This window comes from Microcebus murinus, chromosome 1 (genome assembly GCF_040939455.1).
Source record: "Microcebus murinus isolate Inina chromosome 1, M.murinus_Inina_mat1.0, whole genome shotgun sequence".
In the NCBI taxonomy this organism is placed as follows: Eukaryota; Metazoa; Chordata; class Mammalia; order Primates; family Cheirogaleidae; genus Microcebus; species Microcebus murinus.
This window is the reverse complement of record NC_134104.1, coordinates 134,954,447-134,978,900: the sequence shown is the minus strand read 5'-3', so window position 1 is coordinate 134,978,900 and position 24,454 is coordinate 134,954,447. Positions and strand designations below refer to the sequence as shown.

The window sequence follows — 24,454 nt, the reverse complement described above, 5'->3', positions numbered from 1 at the left end:
GTCCACACATGTGTGGAGATATAGGAGAAACTAAAAGGGCAGAGATTCTGGCTGATTACAACTCTCAAGTCAAAAATTAGACAAGAAATTTATTAAACTACATTAACATGAGCTCAGTCATTTTCCTACAAGTGGCAGGCCATTGCAATTTTTGATTTAAATCTTTCATTAAAAGAAGTCTTTAATAAAATTAACTCCATCTTTTTTCTGACAACTAGAAGAAAAGATTTGAAATCATTTAATCTGTGATACAGTTTAAATCAAATCTATTTTTGGCAGATAAGGCTGAATTGACAATGAAACCATGTTGACTGACTAGAATAATTAAGCTGGTTTTATGAAGCTTCATTGATTCCATGTATTTTCATCACCAACCTCATAATCACTAACTTGAGGGCCAGAGCACACCAACTATAACTACCAAAATGATGATAGATAGATAAGCATCTAATACGTCTGATTTCACCTCCCAAGAATCTCTCAAATTCACCTACTTTCTGTCTCCATTGATGCAACTCTGGTCTAGACCACTAGCTTTTATTTTTCCACCTGGATTTAGTGCCATAAATACTTGGGCTTCTTACCTCCAATCTTTCCCTGTCCCTGACAGCTCATTCTGAATACTGCTGAGAGTTAGCTTTCAGAAATACAAAGTTCATTGTGCTCCCACCCAGCTTGGGACTCTTCAAAGAATTGCAGTGGGCTGGCGAGGGGGAAGGTGGGGGGTTGTTATTTCCAGAAATTCAAAGTAGGAGAGGCAAGAACCTAATGGGTTATGGGGATAGAGATAAGAGATTTTTCTGAAAAATGGGTAGAGTTTGTCAGGAAGGGCTTTGTTGGCACTAAGGGTTCTGACCTGAACATTATTGAGAGGGAAGTATGGAGCCACTAAATATATCTGAATGATGTGCATGTGTCCCTTTGACATGAAGTTTTGTAAACATCTGTACAGAGAAAGAGAGGTCTAGAAGAAAGTTCAGAATATGAAAGAGCAGTTAATTCTGAGTGGTGGGCTTTGGAATCATTTATACTTTCCTCTTTGTGTCTTCTAATATTGCTGTCATTTTCTGTATGATTCTATATCCTCATGTTTTTAAACATTGAAGTTATTTTCACTTTGCAAGCAAAATAAAACAAGTCCTGTGCTTTTTTTTTTTTTTTTTTTTTTTTTAGCACACCACAAGGCAAATTAAAACACTGGGTTAATTGGACCTCTCTGCACCTGTGTCTCTCACTGTAGCTGATTCTGTGGCACAATGAACAGTCTTCTAATAGGCTTCCCACTGTCTCTGGCTTCCAAGTTTCTTGCCTGCAGAAGTCCTCTGAGTCTCTTACTGGCAGAACCCTAGCCCCCGCCAGCTCAGCATCCAGCCAGCTGTGTGCATCATTGACCAAATGTTAAACCGATTCTAATTACAGTGTTTTTGTTGCTCTTTGAGAGAGGAGAGACAAGAGCCATCATTTAAAATCCTGGTCAGAGTTTTTAGAGCCTCTAATCAGAGAAGTGATCATTGGTGTTATAATCCGAGCCGATCTACTGTGAAAGATACTGGAAGGGAATTCAGAAAGACTTCCTGTTTGGATACCTTTGATTCCATTTTCCTGTCTGATTGCTGTAGCCAAGACTTCCAGCACTATGTTGAACAGAAGTGGAGATAGTGGGCAGCCTTGTCTGGTTCCAGTTCTAAGTGGGAATGATTTCAATCTTTCCCCATTCAGTATGATGTTGGCTATGGGTCTGTCATATATGGCTTGTATCATTTTTAGGTATGTCCCTTCTATGCCTATTTTCTTAAGTGTTCGTATCATGAAAAGGTGTTGAATTTTGTCAAAAGCTTTTTCTGCATCTATTGAAAGAATCATGTGGTCTTTGTTTTTGCTTCTGGCATTTATTGAAACCTTAAAATCTGTACCCCCATAATATGCCAAAATAAAAAAAAAATAAAATTAAATTAAAAAAAAAAAGAAAGACTTCCTGTTTTAAACCCTCTGTTTTTAAGGGAAAAGGGAAACTATATTAAATGAAGTAGTCAGGATTTTTAGCTCGAGGAAAATTCCTAATGAAGCTGAGATAGGGATGGAGTAAGAATTTGGATGTAATTAAATATGGAGCATACAGATAATTATTACATATCAATATCATTCTCCCAATAAGATGCTTTATCACCTATGGCCATTTTCCCCTTGAAAATAGTTATCTGGAAATGAAGGCAGTACAATCTGATTATTCATTTGGTCTCATTTGCTCGTATAGCTACATGAATGCCCTTATGTCTCAGAGTTACTATACTTCTCATCAGGAGGCATTTGCAGAAGACTGAGGTAGATCCATTTCAAAAGCAAGGTTGCCTCTAAGAACTAAAGGCAACACAGAAAGATCCAGATATAGCACCCAAAATATGATGGACTTATTTGATTGACTGTATTTCCTAAAATTTTCACCTATTACCTTCCAAGAAAACCTTCCAAAATACTCCTTGTAGATCAAGGGTTAATGTGGTGTATTAGTTTGCTAAGAATGCACACAGACTGTGTAGCTTAAACAGCAGAAACTCATTTTCTCACAGCTCTAGATACTAGAAGTCTAAGAGAAAGGTGTCGGCAGGATGGTTTCTTCTGAATTCTCTCTCATTGGCTGGAAGATGGCTTCCCTCTCACAGAGTCTTTACATGGTGTTTCCTTTGCACACAGACATCTGTGGTTTCCCTCTGTGTGTCCTATTTACCTGTTCTTATGGAGATACCAATCAGATTGGCTTAGGGCCCACCTTAACAACCTTATTTTAATTTATCTCTTTAAAGGCCCTGTCTTCAAATACAGTCACATTCTTAGGTACCAGGGGTGAGGGCTTCAATATATGACTACTGAGGGTCATAATTCAGTCCATAATATATCCCATCAGTTGGATAGATTAAATTGAGAAAACACAACAATGAAGCAATTAAGATATGACTTGTTCTCTTATAATATCAGCAATGATGATGACATAAGCTGCCAACTCTGAATATGGGCCTTTCGAACTCCATCCCCCTCTCCAAAAATAAAAAAATAATAAAAAAAATAAAACCCAAAGACTTGCTCAAGCAGATCATTATCCTTCTTCTTGAAATTGCCTGAGGCCTTTCCAAAGGGGGTTCTGCCTCATAAATGAGAGGTGGACAGTGCATGAGCTCTGGTGTCAAACAAACTTCCCGAAAGTCCCAGTTCTCTCACTTGTTACCCAAGGACACCTTGAGCAGGTCATTTAGCATCTCTGGGCCTCAGTTTTCTCATTTGGAAAATCATGCTTTCATCTACTCTATCTTCCTTCTTCTAAGGTGGACAGGGGCCAAATGAGCAAAAGCCACTGGGGGGCTGTGGGGTTGGGAAACTTGAACTTCTGGTTGATCTGGAATGTTGGTAGTTCAGTCATGGTTTCATAGCAAAACATGACTGGATATAGGACATTTCTGGAACAGGAAAGCCAGTTTGGTGAAACAAATTATAAGAAATCAGAACTTAAGCAATACAATATATGAAATGAGTCTGGGAGCAATCTGTAAATTTGAGGAATATGTAACAGGCAGCAAATAAACATATATTTTTCCCTATTTCATTACATGAAGGGTTTAAGAGATGTTAAAGAAATACTTGTGATAAAAATGGAAACATGCCAATGATAAGTTAAAAGCCATCAGAGTAACTGATGACATGTATAATAGATGGTCAAAAGTAGAGGAAATTAGACTGCAGCTAGATGGGCTATGAGATCATATATAGTTACTAAATTTGAAGAGAAGATTTATTTTTCCTCTGAATTTCCCATTATGCAAGGCAAAACAAGGAACATTATTGTGGGTACACACAACACTTTCTCTCCATGAGTGGACAGGTTTCATTTTTTTCTATAGCACCAAAGTTTTGACAAGTTCAATATTCTGGAAAAAATTTCTCGTGCAGGATGCTTCCTAGGTCAATGTTGCTAACCTATTACCCTATCAGAGGTCCTCAAACTTTTTAAATAGGTGGCCAGTTCACTGTCCCTCATACTGTTGGAGAGTGTGTACTGTGGGCCTGGGATGAGTTGGCTGCTAAGCAGGACAGTCAGCGGCGGCAAACACACCCAGTGGGCCGGATAAATGTCGTAGGCAGGTGGCATGTGGCCCACGGGCTGTAGTTTGAGGACACCTGCACTAGATCTTCAGAAGAGAAGAAGATCAACAGAAAAGACAGATCTGAGCCCAACCTCCAGAGTTTCCCAATGCATGGAGAGTCATAGTTTTCAAAAGCCGTCTTAATCTATCTGACCATTAGCCAGGTTTGGAAAGAATTGGTGTGTATTCAAATGTCTTAAGCTTGGGTTCCCCCAATGAGTGAGCACTGAGACAGGATTTGAATGCAAATGGTTTATTTGGGAGTTATTTCCCAAATGTTTATTTGGGAAACAGCAATAAGGGAGTGGAAAAGTGAGAGAAGAGAGGTATGATAGCAAAAAATGATGCCTTACCAAGCCCATTACCAGGATGGGTGAGTGGAGCTCCATCTTGCTGGGGAAACTCTTCCATGCAGGATAGGACATATGCTGCTAAAAGCGAGAGATCTGGGTGTTTATACCCAAGCTCTCGGTAGTCATCAGTTGAAGCTGCCCCCAGAAGGCAGCAACGCCCCAGCATTCCCACCCTGCTGTGTAGTGGCAAAGTGTGCTGTGGTGCCAGCTGAAATTTTACTTACGTACATGTAAATGGAAAGAGCAAGGGCAGATGTGGCTGCAATGCATTGTCACCCTCACCACCATCCCAGGAGCACCCTTGAACTAAGCACCATCACTCCCATGATTGAGAGGTATATATATATATACATCTGCCACACCCAAGAGCCTGGTTTACTTTAGGAATGTATGGCATTTCAGAGCTGGGCTTAGGGGGATGGGTATAAAAAAGGGACGAACCATTGTGGTCCCCAAACACCAGGCTCCGCTAACTAGCTGAGCAAGCTAAGGCTTGCTTTGTTCTTCTGAACCTCACTTCTCTCTTGTGCAAACTAAGAAAAATGTCTTTCCCTTTCCTCTTCCCCTTATCATCCTGGCTCTTAAGATGAAGCTTCATAAAACTAAAGGATGTTGCTTGAACTAGGCAACGTGATGTAGGGGGAGCAAAGGACACTGTAGACAGCTGGGCTCCACTACTGCAGACCAGCTGCTTGATCTTGGGCTTAGTTGCTGAGCCTTAGTTTCCTCAACTGTAAAATGGGGGAAAAATGATAATATGTACTTGATAATAAATGTGTGGGTATTAGGAAAGGTAGGAATAGAACTTTGCACTATGCCACGTAAACGATAACTGTTGTTAGGGAAAGATGGAATTATTTGATAAGAGATTCTTTATTGTGGCTTATGCACAGGGATTCCTCAGTTCGTGTTTTAATGTGAACAAAAAAAGTCTTGTCAATGGTAAAATACTGAAAATGTCACTTCTGTTGACCCCCTCCCACCCCAAAGCCTTGCTTCAGGTGTACTTTCCCAAAAATTTCTTCTTCCTTTCTCATTTTGCATTCTCCTTTTGTCACTGCAGCTGGCTCCTACAGGAGCTCGGGAATTGGCAAGGTTGACTGTAGGGATAAAAGGCTTTGAGAGAAGACCACCATCTTTCTGGTATTTTCCTTCAGAAGAAATGTAGACAATCTCAAGGAAGAGGGATTTGTATGAATTAACCCCATCCTGTTCCCTATGGGCCATTTTATTTAAAAATCTATTTAACAGTCAATGCCATTAGCTCAACAGATTGCTTGTTAATCCTTAGGCCAACAATCAGGTATTATATTGCCTTCCTTTTTATATACTGTTCTCTGAAAGAAAAAAGTATTAATAAAAGAAACCTACAAGAAAAAAAAACATGGGGTTTTGGTCCTAACCCCAGAGAGACCCACAAAGTATTCATTTCAGGCCTAGCTTTTAAAGTCAGATCCAGAGACCTTCTATTAATATCATCTGAATGCCTGGATATCCACAGGGAAAGAAAGTAAATGCATTGATTCTTTTGTGAAAAGTAGTGAGCGAAATTCAGAGCATTCATCAGCCAAAGAAGGAACATAGCTCATGAAGTTGATCAACTCAGTTGCTATTAGTGACAAGTGTAAATGTTTTCCCTGAACTTGGGGACAGCCTTGAAAATATATCTAATATTAATAATTTCCCAAGAAACCCAAAGCCTAGGCTATCCCTAGCCAAATTACTGGCAGGTACACTTTGTTCTTAGTGTTCCTACAATCTCTTTTCCCGATGTTTTCAGAACCTAATTCCCTCCATTACCCCAAAATGCATGTGGACACACACACACACACACACACAAACACACACACACACACACACACACATACACACGGGCATGCTTCTTAAGTGGCTCACACTAGCTCCTGGCTCTTTTAATGTTGCATAAGTTACAGTCATAAAAATTGGTGACTTTCCTTTTTACTGTCACCCACTGATGAAACCGTGGAACTCTATGTCTATCCCGTTGCCCCAACAGCATAATTTCCCTGAGTTGGAAAGAAAAGGTCTTAAGCCCTGGCTGGGTCTGTGTGAACCACTAAGTCATTTGGTACATTTTGGACCATCCATATAACAGGTATGGACAAATATGGGATGAGGAATGTAGGTCTCCCTTTTTCTCAGATTCTTATTCACCTATCTGGCTTTGGGAAAGAGTTCGGTGTTTACAAATGTATGGTAATTGAGTTTGTCTCTCATTCGCTTTGTCCGGGTCAGACCCAGCCAACTTGATGAATCAGTGATACCATTTTGGGGAAGCCAAGTTGACGAGAGCTCTGGAAATAGAGAAGGGCATCATTTAAAAGTAGTCACTCTCCTCCTGCCAGTAGTGCCGTACTCAGGGTTTATGTCGTTACTCAAGGAAACCAAGGCTAATCGAGTCTTCCTTTCCAGGAAGTTGCACCAGGGTCATTCTCTCCATCTCCCCCCTTAGAAGCCAGGTCATGCACAGCATTCAGCAGGCTAGCTGGGGGCTGTTTAGAAAGGTACACAGATCCCTTCATCATATCCTGAAGGAACAAGCAAGTTTTTAGAATCATAGATACTCTTTATTATGACTCTGTGGTAATGTAGGAGCCTTACATGTTATTCTGTTTCTTTGATGATTGGAAAACTATTTATCAGGAAAGGCAAGTGATGTCCTGTAAGGGACATTGGATGGTGAATATGGATGCTAATCCCCAAGCCAAAGGTTTCAATTACAACATCTGTAAAATAAATAGGTGAGATCATCCCTAGGACTCTTCCAGCCTTGACAAGGAACTCACCTATCTCTAGTAACCTGGACATTTTTTTTAAAGCAGAATTTTATATTTCCCACCTCTTCCAGATAGATGACAGAACTTAATATATGAATTGAAAGTCTTGAGCCAATAAGGAAAACCTACCCACATCCCAGACTGCCTTGTGCCTATGGAAGGCAGACAAGAATTACTATGAGGAATCAGAGAAGGACGTAAAAATGAACAATGCGTACCTGGCAGAATTTGTGTATCAGTGGGTTACAATTTGCCAAAGTGTTCTTGAAACTTAAGTCTTCCATTACATAACTTTTCATCAGTTTGTTAAAAATGTTCCAGTTGGGTTGGCATGCTTTATGATTTTCCTTGCTTTGAAGATAAGCACATTGTCAAAAATTAGACTAATGTTCATTCCCAGGTATTTTTGGATTTAAAAGGCTGGGGTTAAAAGAAGGTTGAGAAAAGACATTTTTATTTAAAATATTTAGAAGGTAAGATGGCATGTACCTTAAATGATGATATGATAGTTATTTTAACAAACCTTACAGTCCCAAAATAGGTAGCTTTTCATGAATATAAACATATGCAAGGGTCCAGAAAATTAAGGAACAATCTGGGAACAAAATTGGAGTGTGCACGTTGGGCTTTTTTCTGTATAGACGTGAGCCTCAGTACGTTCTTCCACTGACTGGCAACATATACTGTTGGTCTAGTGGGATAGAACATCTCTACAAGCTGACAGGAAGAGTACTTCCTCCAATTCTGGTCATGAATGGGCCCAATAGCCTGTTATTTGCTTTAAAACCAACAAACAAAAATTAATTTTCTCCTCCAGTGGCTTATAGATCATTCATGGCAAACTAACTTAAAGTTTCTCTTTTTTTTTTTTACAAAGGCACTTAGGGAATTGTTAACTGATAATCTACACATAGAATTCAAGCAGGGGAATTATTAACCTATGACACACTTCTCAGCTCTATGTATATGGAGAATTTCAAACGAAATACGTGGGAATTTAACTTTCTTGCATCTGGACAATCTTCAGAGATTTATTTTTCTTTATAAGTACTTTCCCTTGACTAATGCAATTGGCCATTAGGAAAATAAGCTGTTATTGGTACGGATATAAAGATTATTTTGGAAGGGGCAACCAAGAATAGATTATCTAACTTGTGAAAGCTTTTCCAAAATGAATGTGACTAATACACTCAAATAAACACAATCAATTTAACTTTTTAAAAGGTTGTCTTAGCAAAGGCTTGAGTTTTCTTATTTTTTAGGGAAAAAAATACGTGTATTCAGTAGAGTCAGGCTTCTCTCTGTGGTAGTACTTACAGAGCTATATTATAACATTGTCCTCCAGGGGGCGTTAATTCTTCAGCAAAGCTTCAATTGCACTGGAAAGACATTCAAATTCAGTTAGCAAAAGCAGACAGTCTGGCTTCTGTTTTACTGGGATGCAGGAGTTTCTAGGGCCCATATCCCGAATTTTACATCTAGGAGTTATCTCGGGTTTCTAGACTCAATCTTACAGTTTTTAGTAAGTCTAAGGTGGGTGTGAAAAGCCCATGGTCCTGGGGTGTGTGCTGTGAGCCTAGTCTGGCCACATTGCTCTGAGTGCCTTGCTACGGGTCTTGGATGGGCTGCCCCTGACTGTCCTCTCTGGTAAACCTTCAGAGAGATTACTGCTACAGATAGGGACTCGAGAGCTTTCCAAAGGCAGAAGTGGGACTCCTGGGGGCCCAAAGATAACCTAATATGGGTTGGAGAAGGCCACGTGCTTCAGAATGGCAGAGGATCCCTCTTCCCTATATCAGTCTCACAAAGGCTTATTTTTAGATGAAAACATCACTTAGGAGGCTGCAAACCTATAGGTTTGAGGAATCGGCAACATTAGGTCGTAAAGTCTATGAATTTAAGGCAGCACAGTGCAGTGGGTAAGAGGTCCATAGGTTCTAGACTTGACTGGGTTTCAAATATTTGGTATACTTCTTATAAACTCTAGGATCCTGAGCTAACTACTTAACGCCTGTGTCTCTGATTCCTCATTCACAAAAGTCTATCTCACAGGTTAGTTGTAAGGACTAATTAAGACAATGCAAAGAAAGTACTTGGTACATAGCAAGTGTTCCATAAATGCTATCAGTTCTTATTATTCCTTAGTCTGGAACTGAGATCCCCACCATACGCTTCCAGCCTTGTCTCTCACGTCTCCCCTACAAAACTCCTTCTTTCATCCCAAATACCTCCCTATTCTTTTATTCTTTGCTATTTCTGCTGCTTACTTCTTCCTTACCTACATAATCACCTCATGAGATCCCACTCAAGTTTCAAGGACTATCTGCAATAGTATCTTAAAGCCAACCCCACCACCACAACCAAATGTGCTTTCTCCTACCTCTGACAAGTGGCAGGAACGCAATATCTTGAGTATGTAGCAGATGCACAGGTTTATATGTTTTTCAAAACTCAGTATTGTACACTTACCATGGCTGCATATTTTAACATGTAAATTATACCTCTATAAACCAACACAGTAGGAAAGTAATGAGAAGACCTGATTTTGGAGACAGAAAGACCTGGTTAAAATTTAAGTTCTAATACTTTCTACCTGGCAAGTCACTGAATCTCTTTCATTTCCAGTTTCCCCCTATGTAGACAGAGCAGTTGTCACTTTCTCCTCTTGTGATAAGTAAGGGTTAAGAAACTCAATAATAGTATAAAATGCCTCACACAGTGCTTGTACACAGTTGATGCTATGTGATTTTAGTTCCGTCCTTCCTAGCATAGCTATTTCTGTATTTGTCACATGCCCTGTCCAGCAGAAGGTAATCTTGAGGACAAAATATATGCTGTCTTTTTCTTTTCCATTCTGTCTAGCATAGTATAGAAGCACAATAAGTATTTGCTTTCTGTAGCTAATAGCACCTATTTTTGAAGAGTCAATGCCAAAAGGCATTTAAGCCTCTGCAAAATGCCACACTTGTGTACAATCACCCAGTAAGGCTCAGTATTTTAAAGTCTGAGAGATACTTAACGTGGTCAATAATTCAGCTATGGTTCCCCAGTGTACAGTAGGGCTTAATAACACATTTTTCATTATGATTGTTCTTCAGGTTCACAAACATTGTGTTTATCTTTCGAACAAGGGAAATGACTGTACTGTTTTCTTGTCCAATAAGTCACTCTGTTTTCCATGGTTCAAAGTTAAACTTTTATTTGGTTTTAAATTAAAAAAATAAATTTCATTATTAAATAGTGAGATGGATCTAACTAATGTTCAGATAGTAGCTTACTCAGGAATATACCACCAGGGGTACAATTAAGGGGGTGGGTCACCTAAACTAAAATTATTTGTTAAGTCGTAGTGTTTGTTAAAAGTTCAATAGTGCCATAATTCAAAAGAAACTGAAATACAAAGTTTTAAATGTTTACAATGGATGGGAGAAGTAAACCACTTATTCTACTGCAATCACAAACTACTTTCTTTCTCATTGCCAGTTTGGACACTATACCACAGTGCTAATGTCATCGGGTTCATCTGCTTTCTTTTGCCTGCTTGGCAGGGATTTCAAGTATTCGAGGTGTCTCCGGGCATCCTCCTGATTTTGCCTCACATAATATACCACATATGAGATCACCATGGTGAACCAGCCGAACATGGTGACCAGCATGGCGTAATCGGTAGTTTTTTTAGGGAGGTTACAAAGGTCAGCATCGTTGGCAGCATTGAGGAATGGTCTCCCGGCGTGTTCATCCAACACGGAGGTCTTACAGATCACATTGTGGGCTGTCTCATGATTGGACGCCATGCTCCTCAGAACTTGCTGTAGAGTACAGTCGCAGTGCCAGGGGTTGTTGGCAATTCTGGCCCTGGCCTTCAGGTTATTGAAGGCATTTTTGTGCACACTTTGAATCCGATTGTCGGACAAGTCCAAAGTCTGCAAGGTTTCAGCTACTCCTTTAAAAGCATGCTCATCGATAAACTCTATGCCATTTTTGGACAGGTTGAGAACTTTCAGTTGATGGAGGTCCTTAAAAATCTCATTGGGGATAGATGTGATCTGATTGGAGTCCAGATATAATAAGACTGTTTCAGGAGGAAGATCTCTAGGTATTTCCTTGAGATTTGCATTGCTACAGGTGACATTTAAACCCCCAGAGGAAGAACAAAGACAGCCCTTGGGACACATACTGGCAGAGTGAAAGCACAGTATCATAAGAACAAAACTTTGTAGGAGGAGACACATGGAGAGGGAACGGGTCAGCCACAGGTCTACCAGATTCATGCTGGAATGTCAGCATAATCACGAGCCCATTCCTCATTTACTCCAACGCGTGTGGCAACGGTTCCAGCCCTGTCCGCACCGTTGATTTCCTTCTTGTGTGGTTCAAAAGGCTGCAGCTAACACATGTGTCTCTTCATTATTCCTGTCCTTGCTTGGGCACCTAAGGAAAGGGAAACAGATGCAATTAGCTCTTTTGCAGAGGGAGGTGCATTGCAATTAAAGGTGCTCTCAGATGCCTGGCATTCTAAGTGGGCAGGAGGGTTCGTTATGCAGGTAATTTCCATCAAAACCACTGGGAGTTATCTGTGAAATGGGAGTCTCCTGCTCAAATCCCAGGTGCTGGCGGAGAGAACCGTCAATAAATGAAAACATTTCCGAATTCTGTTGCCTTGTTTTCAGTTGTACAGAATTAGAGCAAACACTCCCCTTCTCCCTCATCTCTACTGCTTCACGCCACATCCTGGACCTCTTCTAAATTCTACATTAATAAAATTTAATTACATCTTTCATTCTTTCTACAATAACAGATGCATTAATACAATTTAGCCCTGCACTCGGGCAGTGATGAGAAATAATACCAATATTTCATCGTTAATGACCATAGGCAGGAATATCTGTCATGGCTTTTGAATGGATGTCCAATTTGGGATATTGTCTCTAAAGAAATATCATACTTGAATTAAGAAAGGAATAAATGCATTCCAGCCTTCACAGCAAAATATTGCTGGAGGCTGACAACCCAGAGCCTCCAGAAGAGTTGCCTCCCTCGTGACCTCCCTTGTGACATTATCCCGAGGAGAAGGCTTTTAACTGAATTTCCAAAGGATTCTCTCTCTGTTTTCTAAACAACAAAATCCCCTCCCCAATATATCTTCAAATATGACACACATTTATAAGACTTTTTTTATATATGAAAATAATTAAGAAAGACTGGCCTCTAAGAATTTCCCAATAGACTATTTCTTCTTCTCTCTCTCCCCATCTGTGTGTGTGTGTGTGTGTGTGTGTGTGTGTCTATGTGTGTGTGTTCGTGTTGGCAGGGGCCATAGAAATTGTAAAGTTAAGTGATATAAGCAAGGTTATGAAGCTTACTCAACAGAAGAGAGCAGAGATAAGAATATAAGTTAACCCTTGAAACTACACTCCACTGTAGAGAAGACAGGTACATCTTTGGGACCAATTCACAGAGGAGATGAGTGGATTTCAGAGAGATTATGTGACTTGCCCAAGGTTAAACAGCGTGTAGCTGTAGAGACAGGACTCAAGCCAAAATCTTTGTTCTGATTCATTACTTTCCTAACTCTTTCCACTGTCCTCACAGTTCTCTTCTGATCCCATCTGCTCTATGAAGATAGTCAGGATCCAGCAAGCATAGCTTGTGATTTCTGATGCTGTTGCAGCCCAATCCCTTGTGCTGTGTAAGTTGAGGACCCCATGGAGCTCAATTGAAGGGGCCCTCTGCATTGCGGAGGAAATCTATGCCTGACTGAGAAGATTTCCTCCCAGGATCCGAGAAACAAGGAAAGCATTCACACTCCTTTTACAGCAGTGAGAACAAACAACTTTCTGCATGAGCAACAAATGACTTTCTGCAAACTTATCTTTTATGAACATCCCAGATGGATAAATACAGAGGGAAATGACTCCAAATGTTACCAAACTTACAGAAAGAGAAGATTAATGTGAGCTGAAAACATAATGAACTGGGTTGTTAATCATGGAATAAATGAGATTAGCAACAGCAGAATGGAGTGGATGTGCTTTTAGAATCCTGAGTCCCTTAAATGCCAGAGAATGCTAAAGTGGGACCCCTAGGCTTACTAAGCCATCCATCAACAGCTCTTTTCATTTGCAGTGAAAGTGTCCTCCCTTTCATGTTTTCCTTCAAAACTATATTGCATGGCATTCAGTGACTCTGGGAATTACCTAGATGGGAGAGAGAAAAAAATAAAACAGGTATGGAAGGGAAGACACCCAGAGAAGAAAGAGAGGAGCAGAAGGACAAGGCAAAGGATGCTAGGGGGAGGGCATGGAAAAGATACAGGAGATGGGAGAAACGACTGTGATTGCAGAAACTATAGGGGGGCCACATCAATCAAGTGACTCTCATTCACTGAGTATGAGTGACCAGCATTACACCTGCTGAAAGGTGAGAAGCCTGTTTTTGGAGTACACGTCACTTTTCTCCTGAGATTGATTAAAAGAGTTTAGCTGTAGAAGAATGTTCTCTAAATCAGACTGTAAGTTTCATGAGGGCAGAGACTTTTTTCTGCCTCATGCAGAAACAACGAAAAATAATTATAAAGTAGAAAATACACTGAGTCTGCATCCCAGCTTTAATCCTTATTAGCAGTGTGCCTTTGGGGAGGTTATGCAATCTCCCTAAACCTCATTTTCCTTATCTTCATATAAAGATTGTAAAAGCACCTAATTACAAGGTTGATTTGAGAACTATATGAGATAATCCATGTAAAGCACTTAGCGCAGTGCCAAATAGGTAGTAAAATCTCAATGCTTGTCAGCTATAGTTACTATTATTATTCCTGAATACATTCTCAATACCCAGCATAGTGTTTTGCATACAGTAAGGGCTAAACTACCCATTGTATGAATGAAGTAATGAAATAATTAAAGAGTCTAGCTGTGACTTTTCTTCTCTGTTATTTTTATTACTATTGTTGACATAAACATTGGTTCATCAAATGTCTACTGCTTTTACATGTTAACATGGTAGACTTTCTTTGGAAAAGTCACATAAGTGCAGGTTCCTATGAGATAGAAGGAAGAATGGAAGTCTTTCTCAGCAGGCTTCTCTAGACTTCGGCATGGTTTTTCCATAACGATCACTCCAATGGTCATGGTTACAGATTAGAAGTGTTTAAGACACAGCTTGAGTTCTCTACATCAGATTGCAATCCCTCTTGAGAAGGAATCCATCATACCCCAAATGACCCATCCGTGCACTGGAAGGAATGTTTGTTAGGAGCATCAATGCAGAGCATGCCTTGCATTGAAAGGGGTTAGATTCAGACTAAGTGTTTCGTTTTCTTTCTATCATGTTTGATGGAAGGAGAATAAAACCTTCTGGGATTGGCTAGATTGCTGGCTACTATGACTCAGCCTCTAGAGTCTTCACCCTCAGCCAGGATACAGTCACAAGAGGTGTAGGATGTAAAATTGCTGGGCCTTTGGATGTTGCTATGGTCTGAATATTCCTGTCTCCCACAAATTCATATGTTAAAATCTAATCCCTAATGTGAAGATATGCGGAGGTGGGGCCTTTCAGAGGGGATTAGGTCATGAGAGCAGAGCCCCCTCAGGGTGGAATTAACGTCTATACAAATGAGGCCCCAAAAAACCCCCTCACCCCTTCAGCCATGGGAGGACACAGTGCGAAGATGGCCATCTAGAAACCAGGCAACAGGCCCTCACCGGACAGCAAATTTTCTGGCACCTTGATCTTGAACTTCCCGGACTCCAGAACTGTGAGAAATAAATTTCTGTTGCTTTAGTAGCACAAATAGACTAAGGCAGATGTCCAGGAGGCAGACAGCAAGGTCAAAAATATCGAGGCAAGGTCATCTTCACCAGAGGGAATGGAAGAGCAGCTCTCTACTTCATGATACTGAATTACCAGTTTCCAAAGAGGCTATCAGTTTGACAATGCCTTAAGTCACTGGATAGGTCACTAGTGGCTGTTGAAAAGGGAAGATGAGGAGATGTGTCTCAGAGGGAAAAAAGGTGGACATTCTTCTGACATTAGTTATCATCCAGCAGAGTACAGCGCTAAAGAAGAGCTTGAAAATCTAAAACTCCCTCCTGCTCTGTTTCAAATCAAATCCACACAAACCCAAGGCAGCAAACAAGCTACATTGCCGGGCAGAAAGAGTGCCTCCTTGCCAACCTCAGAATGAGCAGGCAGAACATAAAGGTCTTGGGGTCACACTGATGATGGCAGAAACAGCCACAGCAGTAAATGCTGTCCTTTTGATAAGGAACAAGACTCACTAAAGGGACAGACCAAGTTAAACAGCATATTTCCTACCTCCTAACTCCCCCTCTGCAATTCTCAACTCATTAGACTACCTTGTTCTCATCCACTCAATCCCTTGAAATGTGTCTGGGCCAACCAGGAAGCCTTATTGTTTCTGGATGTGCTATTTAGATGTAGGCTGTGCCCCAGAAGAAGACCATTTTATCCCCAAAATATCCCCCTCAGTCCTTGCTCGTATTTTTTGCCACACAGGTTTCTGAGGTATAGCAGTTAATTCTGGGATTGAGTGGCAACCATCAAATAAAGTTTCCAGAAGAAAAAAAGTTCATTTAGCAGAGTGTTCATTCACTGAGAAGACAGTTTATTCGGCTGATTAATAGCTCTGTCTTGCTTCTTTCTTCTCATCATTAAAGGATACTTAGGAACACTAAAGAGTTCCAACCCAAAAGCTTTTATTAACCCTCTGAAATAACTGAGTGTACCAAATCAGAAAGAAATACCAGATACACCAATTTCTTCCAATTTTATAGTCTATGCAACTCTGCTACAAAACAGGAGGATTTGATTAAAAAGCAAAACGTAGCAAAACAGAAAAGCCTTTTAATTTACAACACAGAATTCAAACCAGTGGGGGAAAAAATTCTCATACATTTAATTATTTAAAATTTAAAACTTCTGTATGGCAAAAAGGTAAGGCCATTTACAAAGTCAAAGAGCAGGTAACAAAACAAAGGGCTGATGTTTTTAATATGCAATGCCCTTATAAAGGAATAAAAAAACTAAAAGAAAAGTGGAGAGGCAGGCACAGTGGTATGAACCTATAGTCCCAGCTACTTGGGATGCTGAGGCAGAAGGATTGCTTGAGTCCAGGAGTTCAAATCCAGCCTGGGCAACATAATGAGATCTCATCTCTTAAACAAAAGGGGTGGTGAGGGGGAGCAGAAAAACAATATAAACTAATGACAATGTATAATGTATACTATGTATGCAAAATAAACCACATGAAAATATTCTTCATCTCACTCACAGTAAAATAAATTCAAGTTAAAATACCTATCATCATGGTTAAAATTAGGAAGATGATCTAGTCTCGATGAATGTGTGAAGAGAAAAGCACACTCAAACACTTGAGAGGATAGATTGGTGCAATTTTTACATTAATATATGAGGATTTTAAGAATATCTATCAAAATTCTTAAATTTAAGAATAAGCTTGTGCTGATGTTAAGATGTCCAAACACGACCCCCAAAAGCAGCTTGAAAAAGAATATAATCCCATTTGTGTAAATGTTCTTAAAGGAGATAAATATGCAAATATGTGTGTGTATATCTATAATATGCTTACACATGTATAGATCATTTCCAAAAGGATATATTAGAAACTATTGATAATAGCTACCTCTGAGAGAGTAGTAGAATTGAGGGGTTGTCGGGGTGAAAAGAGGAACTGGTTTTTATTTTATTTCCTTATTTATGGTTTTAACTTCTTCTGGTATAAAGGTGCATTTTATTTTACAATAAATTAAAAAATATAATAACACAACAGGACTACAGATTAGCCAAAGTAAACTAACCCAGATTTAATGCCTCAGAAAGTAAGTGTTCAGTGCATGATAGAGCTGGACAATGCTGGCCAATAGGGAAAAGGCAAATGAGAAGACAATGAATTTTTAAAAGCAGAACATGTTTCATGATGAGAGACTGAATACACAAATGGACAATGGGCTAGTCATATATAAAGATAGAACCCTGACTCACAATCTGCAGCAATCAGCCATGGAAACAAATCACAAACTCTGTAGCAATTGGCCAAATCATCCAGGACCTGATTAATAACTGAAGCTTCCCTAATTTTTGACCCTGCTTCCATCTTAGGACTAACCAGAGAACACTAACTACGCACCCATAACCAATCACAGAGGATGTTTTCCTAGTTAGCCTGCCGTCTGCTTCCTCATGCCAAAGCCTCTAATCAGGGCATACCTAAAGCCTTTCTTTTTTCCCACTATAAAGCTTTTTACAGTCCCCTGCCTACCTTTGAGTTTCTGCCAAATGGAAAGGATGGTGGCAGCCTCCCTTGATATAGAAAGCTCTGAATAAACAGCATTTGCTTGTTCTCATTTGGGTGGTTTTTGTTTATTTCCACAAAATCTAAAGTTTTAGTACTTGGTCTTTTCCATAAAAAGTTTATACTTCCTATAAAGTAAGTATGGGTTACATAAGCCATCAATCTGTGTATTTCTAAATAACTAGAGAGAGCTGGGACCTGAATAATCCCAATGAATAAATTGCATAGGTAATTTTCACCACTGCTGCTCTTTGGGATCGCGTTTGTAGATACAACTCCTTCATTCACATCTTTAGCACTGAGTGCTGTCATGAATTTTAGTTCTATATTTTCATTCACAATCACCTACCATCAGGGCCTCAAACTGGGCATACCTAAAAGTAAAATCATAATTTTCACCCTTCAGCTCCAGCTAATGACCTCACCCCTCCACGATAAGCTATACTTTCTTCCTTCTTGATTTCTCGAAAAGTTTCATTTTCATTCTCCCTTCTGCCTGTCCCTTGCTTTGCATTCCCATTGCCTCTTTCCTACTTCAAACTTCTTGTTCTGATAAAGCAAAAACCTCCCTCCTTCCTTGGACTGTTTTTGTCTGTCTCTCTCTGCTTCCATTTTTTCTCCCTAATGTCAGGTTAAAGTAATGCTCTAACCGTATCATCCTGCTGGTCAAAAAGCTTGAATGACCCCCGGTGGTTCATAACAACTTCCTTTTCCATTTGTACCTCACAGTACATTTCCCTACACAGACCTAGAAACCTGAGCTCAATAAACATAGCTCAGTGACAAAGCTGATGATGAAAGGAACTTTATCCCACAAATAGGAGATTTATTAGAAGTCACCCTGGCTGAGGATTTCTACAACTTGGAATAGCTTCCTGATTTCAAATCCAATTATGAAGATCTGGCCCATGAGTCATTTAGGTGGCCCATTAATAACAACAGCTGTGATCATTTAATCAAGGATATGAACTGACAAGGCAGGCAGATACATGAGGAAGAGCAGATCCTTATACTTAACAGGAGCATAATCTGGTTGCAGATCCAAAATTGTTTAAGGCAGGGCACTCCTGAAATCTCCAAACGCTCCTTTTTCTAATATCCTGGCCTCTACTGTATTATTTACCATTTCTACTTCAAATTTGAGACCTCAGTTTATCTTTCCTACTACTTGACCAAGAGGTTCCAGAGTGTAGGGCCAATGTCTTGCCCACTTTTATATTCTCACATTCTCCTGGTAAGAATTTAATAAATTTTTATTAAAAAGAATAAGGATACTTTCTCATTTAGTTATGAAACAGCTATCATTTACTTGACATTATTGCACATCCAGTATTGACTAAGTGATGAGCAGGATGGTAAAATTGAAATTCTCACTAAGTTTTTGGTTAAATGGATATATAAGTCCAAAGAGTGGGGTTAAGTTACCACATGAAGCTTGGCTGATACATGTTCTGTTAGTCCAACATCTCCTTGCCTACTTTGAGGATAAACAGGGTCAATAGATACCTACCCTGTCACCTCCTCAAGTGACCCTTGGAGCTAGACCAAGATCCGGCTCCTAGAACAAGATCCAGATTCACCTGTTGTTTGGAGATGGAGTTGGTGAGGAGCTGGGTGATGGTTTGATGTTGTGGTGAGCCTGCATCCCCAGAATCTGTCAATAAAGGATGGGAAACCATTTCCTATGTATCAGACATACTTGCTAGGGGGAAAGAGATTCCCAAAGGGAAAGCATGTTGGGTCCTATCTCACCATCCCACAGGATTCCTTGGTAGGGAGGAGGGACTCCAGCAACTGTAGGGTCAGTGCTTAGATTTGGGGGAAGTGATCACATGGAATCTATCTGCTACCAGAATCAGGGAGCCATGTGTGGAAAAGCCATGAAGGAGCCTCAGGAGAAAAGCACCAGGCCTAGGCTCCATGAATCCTCTCATCCCATTCTACCTCCTGGAGCTGCTGGCACCCAGCTCTGCCCAGCTGTGGGTAGGGAGGGATGGAAGGGCAGAGAGGAGAGATCAAGTTGCCTATTATACTTCTGTTCTCTTTGAACCTGAAATAGAGGAAAGGGGAGAACAGCTGAATATTAACTGAAATACAGAGTTATGGTTAATTTTTTGAACTAGACTTTTAAATGATGATATTTACATTTAACTTTGGTTTACATTAACTGAGTTTGTGATTTAAAATAATGGTAGGACAATGCATTTATCCTACACAAAATTATGGGGTTGACTGAAGTTTACATTTTAGAGAGTAGAGAGGATGATCAAGAGAATAGAGATTAAAGAAACAGTGGAGGCAAAAAGTAAAGTCACATTTTATTCTTGTTACAAACATATCACCTCACACAATCCTCACAACCACCCTAAATGGTAGCAATTGTGACCTTCACAAAGATGAGCAAAATGAGGCTTAAAGAGGTTATGTAACTGGTCCATGGTAACAGCTGCTAAGTGACAGAGGCACGACCTTAACTTTGGCTTCCAGAGCCTGTGTGCTCAAACATGGTGCCATACACAATTTTACACCTAAACTACATATGTTTTTTCCTTCTCAACTAATTCCACTACAACATGGAACAAGGATCAAGATGGATTTTTCATTGAGGAAATTGTTGAATGCTGAAAAGAAAGACTAGTTGGATAGGGAGAGGAAGGAAGAGAGTCTGAAATATGCATCTAAGTCAAAAGCTCTAAAATTATGCATTTGCTTACATATGTGAACTACTTTAAATGATTGTGGAGCAAGTTCACAGATATACGCTCATTTGATTATATGTAAACATCCCTGTGAAATACACATTGTGGACATCATTAGTCCTATTCTAGTATAGTAGAAGGACGTATAGGATGGAAACTCCTCAAAGTCACACAACTGGTTAGCAAAAGGACAGAACCTAGATTTCAGATGTCCCCAGAGCAGTTCCCATTCAACATGCATGGGATTGTACATCTCTTTTCCAGGCTACTTTTTGATATAAAAAGTCTGTAAACACAAGTGTTGGGAGTTTCAAATGCCAAACCTCCACTGACCTTTTCCTACAAAGTTTGGGAAAATCAAAGGTTGGGGAAAATCTCCTGTTAGAATTTCTTAAAGGCCACTCTGACACAAAACTTTTATTATAATCACATGAAATCCATTTGATCTCGGTCAGTTTAGGAACTTCTTTTCCTTTTTTGAAACTTATTTCCCAAAATAAATCTTTTAGAAAACCCTCAATGTTTTGGGGAAAAGACTGACTCTTCTGAATGCACTGCCTCCTTCCTACATGATCTAATGCCCATATATATTCAGGGTGGATTTACAAGTTCTTCCTACCCATGAAACCACTGGAAAAACAAATTTAAAAAATACACTTTTTTTTAACCTGACATGCATCTCTCTGTGGGTACAAAACACAGAATAAAGATACCACTATGTCTTTGCTAACATCTGTATTTATTATGCAACATGCTGCATGTTTATAGGGAGACTGAGTGGGAACCTATCCATCTTGGTTTCTTTCTGCTTCTCTACTATTTTTTCCCAGCAAGTGCTTATGGCATTTACACCATGAGAGTTTTGCAAACTTTAAACACATAATCTACATAAATGTAGGCTCCCAAAGATTCATGAGAGTCTAAGATAAGTTGAAAGCTGCCTTTAGAACGCCCTAACTTATATTGAAATCAGTTGTATTCCCAAGTAGGATGAATGACTGTTATCATTTAATAAAAAAAAAATAATAAAACAGAACTTTCCTGCTTAACCCTGTATTATCTTTCTTACAACATATGCTATAATAAATATTCATTGGCTTGGTAGGAAAAACCAATGGATTGAGATCCAAAACCAAGGTCCAGAAACTAGATTCAAACCTCAGCTTCCCAAGGAATGAATTTCAGAAATTTAGCAAATCACTCATACATCCATGTTTTTGTTGTGCCAGGACTATCATCATTTATATCCACCTCACTGTTCTCATAGTTACAAGGATAAAATAAAATATATGTGAAATGAGCTTCAGAAACTCTCAATGACCATTCAAAGATGGTGCTCTACCATAGGCTTTAGTATTTAGCTATTTTTCTAAAATATCAGATCATTCTGTTTTGAGAGCCTCACATTTCTTTTTCTTAACTATAATCTACTAGGAAATGATTCTCATATTACCTATACAATTCATGACAAAATATGTTTAACCTGAATCTAATCAAGAAAAAAGGACCAGATCAATCCAGAACCTGTGACATTTCACAGAGTGACTGATCCAGACTCTGAAAGCTCATTGATGGAAAACAAAAAAGCAAAATACAAAAACAAAGAAATAAAATAAAACAATAATAAAAGCAAGCTTTAGAACTGTTCTAGATAGATTAAAGGAAAAGAGATATCATAACTAAAGACAATGCAAGAGATCAAGTTTTGAATTTAAAGAAAATGCTAGAAAGGGACACTACTAGATCTGGGGAAATTTGAATGTAGACTGTGTATGTTAGATATTAATTGTGTCAAATTTATAACTCTTGAACTTTATCATGATATGAGTAGAACAGAAATAATCCTTATCCCTAGGAGGTACATGCTAAAGTATTTTGGGGTAAAGTGTTACAACAAGTACAACTTTCAAATTATTCTGCAAAACAAACTATATCTGCCTATACATAGAAAGGTAAAACAGAAGTGGCAAAAAAATTAACAATTTATAAAAGGAAGGTGATGGATACATAAGTGTTCATTGTACCTATTTTTTTCAGCTTGTCTGAAAGTATCACATTTTTTCAAATGACAATATGGAGTAGGAGAGATTCTATTTGTTGTTGTTGTTGTTGTTTTGTTTTGTTTTAAAAAGAACTTTAAGAGGAGAAGAAATGCTTTTTTGGTGAAACAGGAAAGCCTTAGGAATCCCAGTTGGCCTTAGAGTGACACAAAAGGGAAACCCAAGGTCAAATAAGAAGCAATTGTCTGAAATTGCACTTCATGAGCTCCAGGACCAGATAAAGGACTAGTACATTGCCATATGAGACATGTTGGGTACACTTGGTGGCAACATGAAGATCATGGCATGGCCACTTACTAATTGTATATTCTCTCTGCTCCACGGTTTTCTTATCTGAACATGGGGATAATAAAGGTTCCCACTTCACAAAGGTATGGTGAGGATTAATTGAGGTAACATATGTAAAGCACTTAGAAAGGTTCTGTTATATGATAAACTCTAAATAAGAGTTACTGCTACTACTACCATCACCATCACCATCATCATTATCATCATCATCATCATCATCATCATCATCTCACACCTTGTCTTCTCTCTGCTGTGATAATGTGCAGCCTCCAGAGCACTAGCCTCCTCTTATTGCCCCCATTCTTATGGTCCTTTTTCCTATTCTGTCCAGAGAGTCAATAATTGTATTTTTCATTTATTTTTCACTTTCCTATGTTATTCCAAAGAGGGTCCGAATGGTCCACATTCAAAGACACAACAACAGCAGAATCATGGAATGATAAAGAAAATAAACCAGGTAATGAGGGAAAAGGATGAAGGGGATAATTTTGATGGAAGCTAAAATCTCATGGGCACCAACTTTGTGAAAGGCACTAGATCAAATACTTTGCTTTGAAGGTGGAAAGGAATTTTGCCCCAGGAAAGCTCATACCCAGAGTCTTTCCATATCTGATTTAAAGGATGAGGTCTCACACTTTTATGCTGATGATATTTAGATGTGATTTTGGACTTTGAATTGATGCTGCAATGGGTTGAAACTTTTGGGGGATGTTGGGATGTGATGAATATATTTTGCATGGAGGATAAATGTCAATCTTTGAGGGCCAAAGAGCAGATTGTGGTAAGCTAAAAAATGTTCCCCAAAATATCTAGGTCCTAAAGCCTGGACCCTGCGAATGTTACTTTTAATGGAAAAAGAGACTTTGTAAGCATGATTAAGTTAAGGATCTTACAATGGAGAGATTATCCTGGATTATTGGGCGAGCCCTAATGTAATTTTAAGTGTCGTTATAGGAAGGAAACAGATGTAGCCACTATTTTTCCTAAGAATAGTCATGAAAAATGATGTCTTTATGTGTTTTTCATTAAAAACTTAACTGCAAAGATACATGCATAAAATTGTTTTCTTATTGAAACACTGTTTATTATACCAAACAATTTTTTAAAAGAGAATATTTTTAAGAACTAAAATTAATCTAAATATTCGTCACACATAAATTGATGTAATAAATATAGTACATCAACAAAAAGAATGAAGCAATCTGCAAGTCCTGACAAAGAGATGTCAAGTATATATCACTGAGGGAAAACTTAGCATGTATGATGCTATCTGTGTAAAACAGAATAGCAAGGTCTACACACACACATAGGCAAAAGATTTAAAAAAATTTAATTTAATTTAATTTAAAAAATTATGAAAAAATAATAAAAAATTGATAATGCTCTTAGCTTTAGGTGATGGTTCTGGAGGCTGACAGAGTGTAGGAGCATTTTGTGTTTTATCTTACACCATTTTCTACTGTTGCAGTCTTTTTTTTTTTTTTTAATGATGAGCATAATCATAATAACAACCAGGTAATAAACAAAGGGTTTGGCCAATAGGCATCGGTTGATAACCTATCTTCTGCTAGGAGCTACAGAAGATACGAAAGCATATGAAGCATGGCATCTCTTCTTCCCAGCTGAGCCATCCTGGACAGTGGTTTAAACTTTCTAAACCTCAGCAAAGTGTACAGTAAACACCATAGGCCTGAAGATAAATAAACCAAGTTCAATTTGCAGTTCTGATACCAACTTGGGGATCTTGGGCAAGACAACTAAATTTTCTGAGTCTCAGTTTCCTCAACTAT

At 39.0% G+C, this 24,454-nt stretch overlaps 1 protein-coding gene and 1 long non-coding RNA gene across 4 annotated transcripts in view; one reads left to right on the top strand and one right to left on the bottom strand.

The window, feature by feature from the left end:
* The window catches only part of LOC105883289 (uncharacterized), a 60,548-nt gene that overhangs the window by 30,399 nt on the left and 5,695 nt on the right, over window positions 1-24,454 (top strand). The window contains exon 3 of one of the 2 annotated variants that reach the window (XR_001159744.2): window positions 23,051-23,121. This is a non-coding gene — a long non-coding RNA (uncharacterized LOC105883289). Of the gene's footprint in view, window positions 1-12,876; window positions 12,964-23,050; window positions 23,122-24,454 lie in introns of those variants that run through there. The other variant, XR_012920605.1, reaches the window with a different exon arrangement.
* The window catches only part of LRRC3B (leucine rich repeat containing 3B), an 89,247-nt gene continuing 72,129 nt past the window's right edge, over window positions 7,337-24,454 (bottom strand). For both annotated transcript variants that reach the window (XM_012786319.2, XM_012786325.3), the window contains exon 2: window positions 7,337-11,715. In XM_012786319.2, coding sequence (XP_012641773.1) covers window positions 10,776-11,555 — 780 coding nt within the window. In that variant the 5' untranslated portion in view covers window positions 11,556-11,715 and the 3' untranslated portion in view covers window positions 7,337-10,775. The remainder of the gene's footprint in view (window positions 11,716-24,454) is intronic.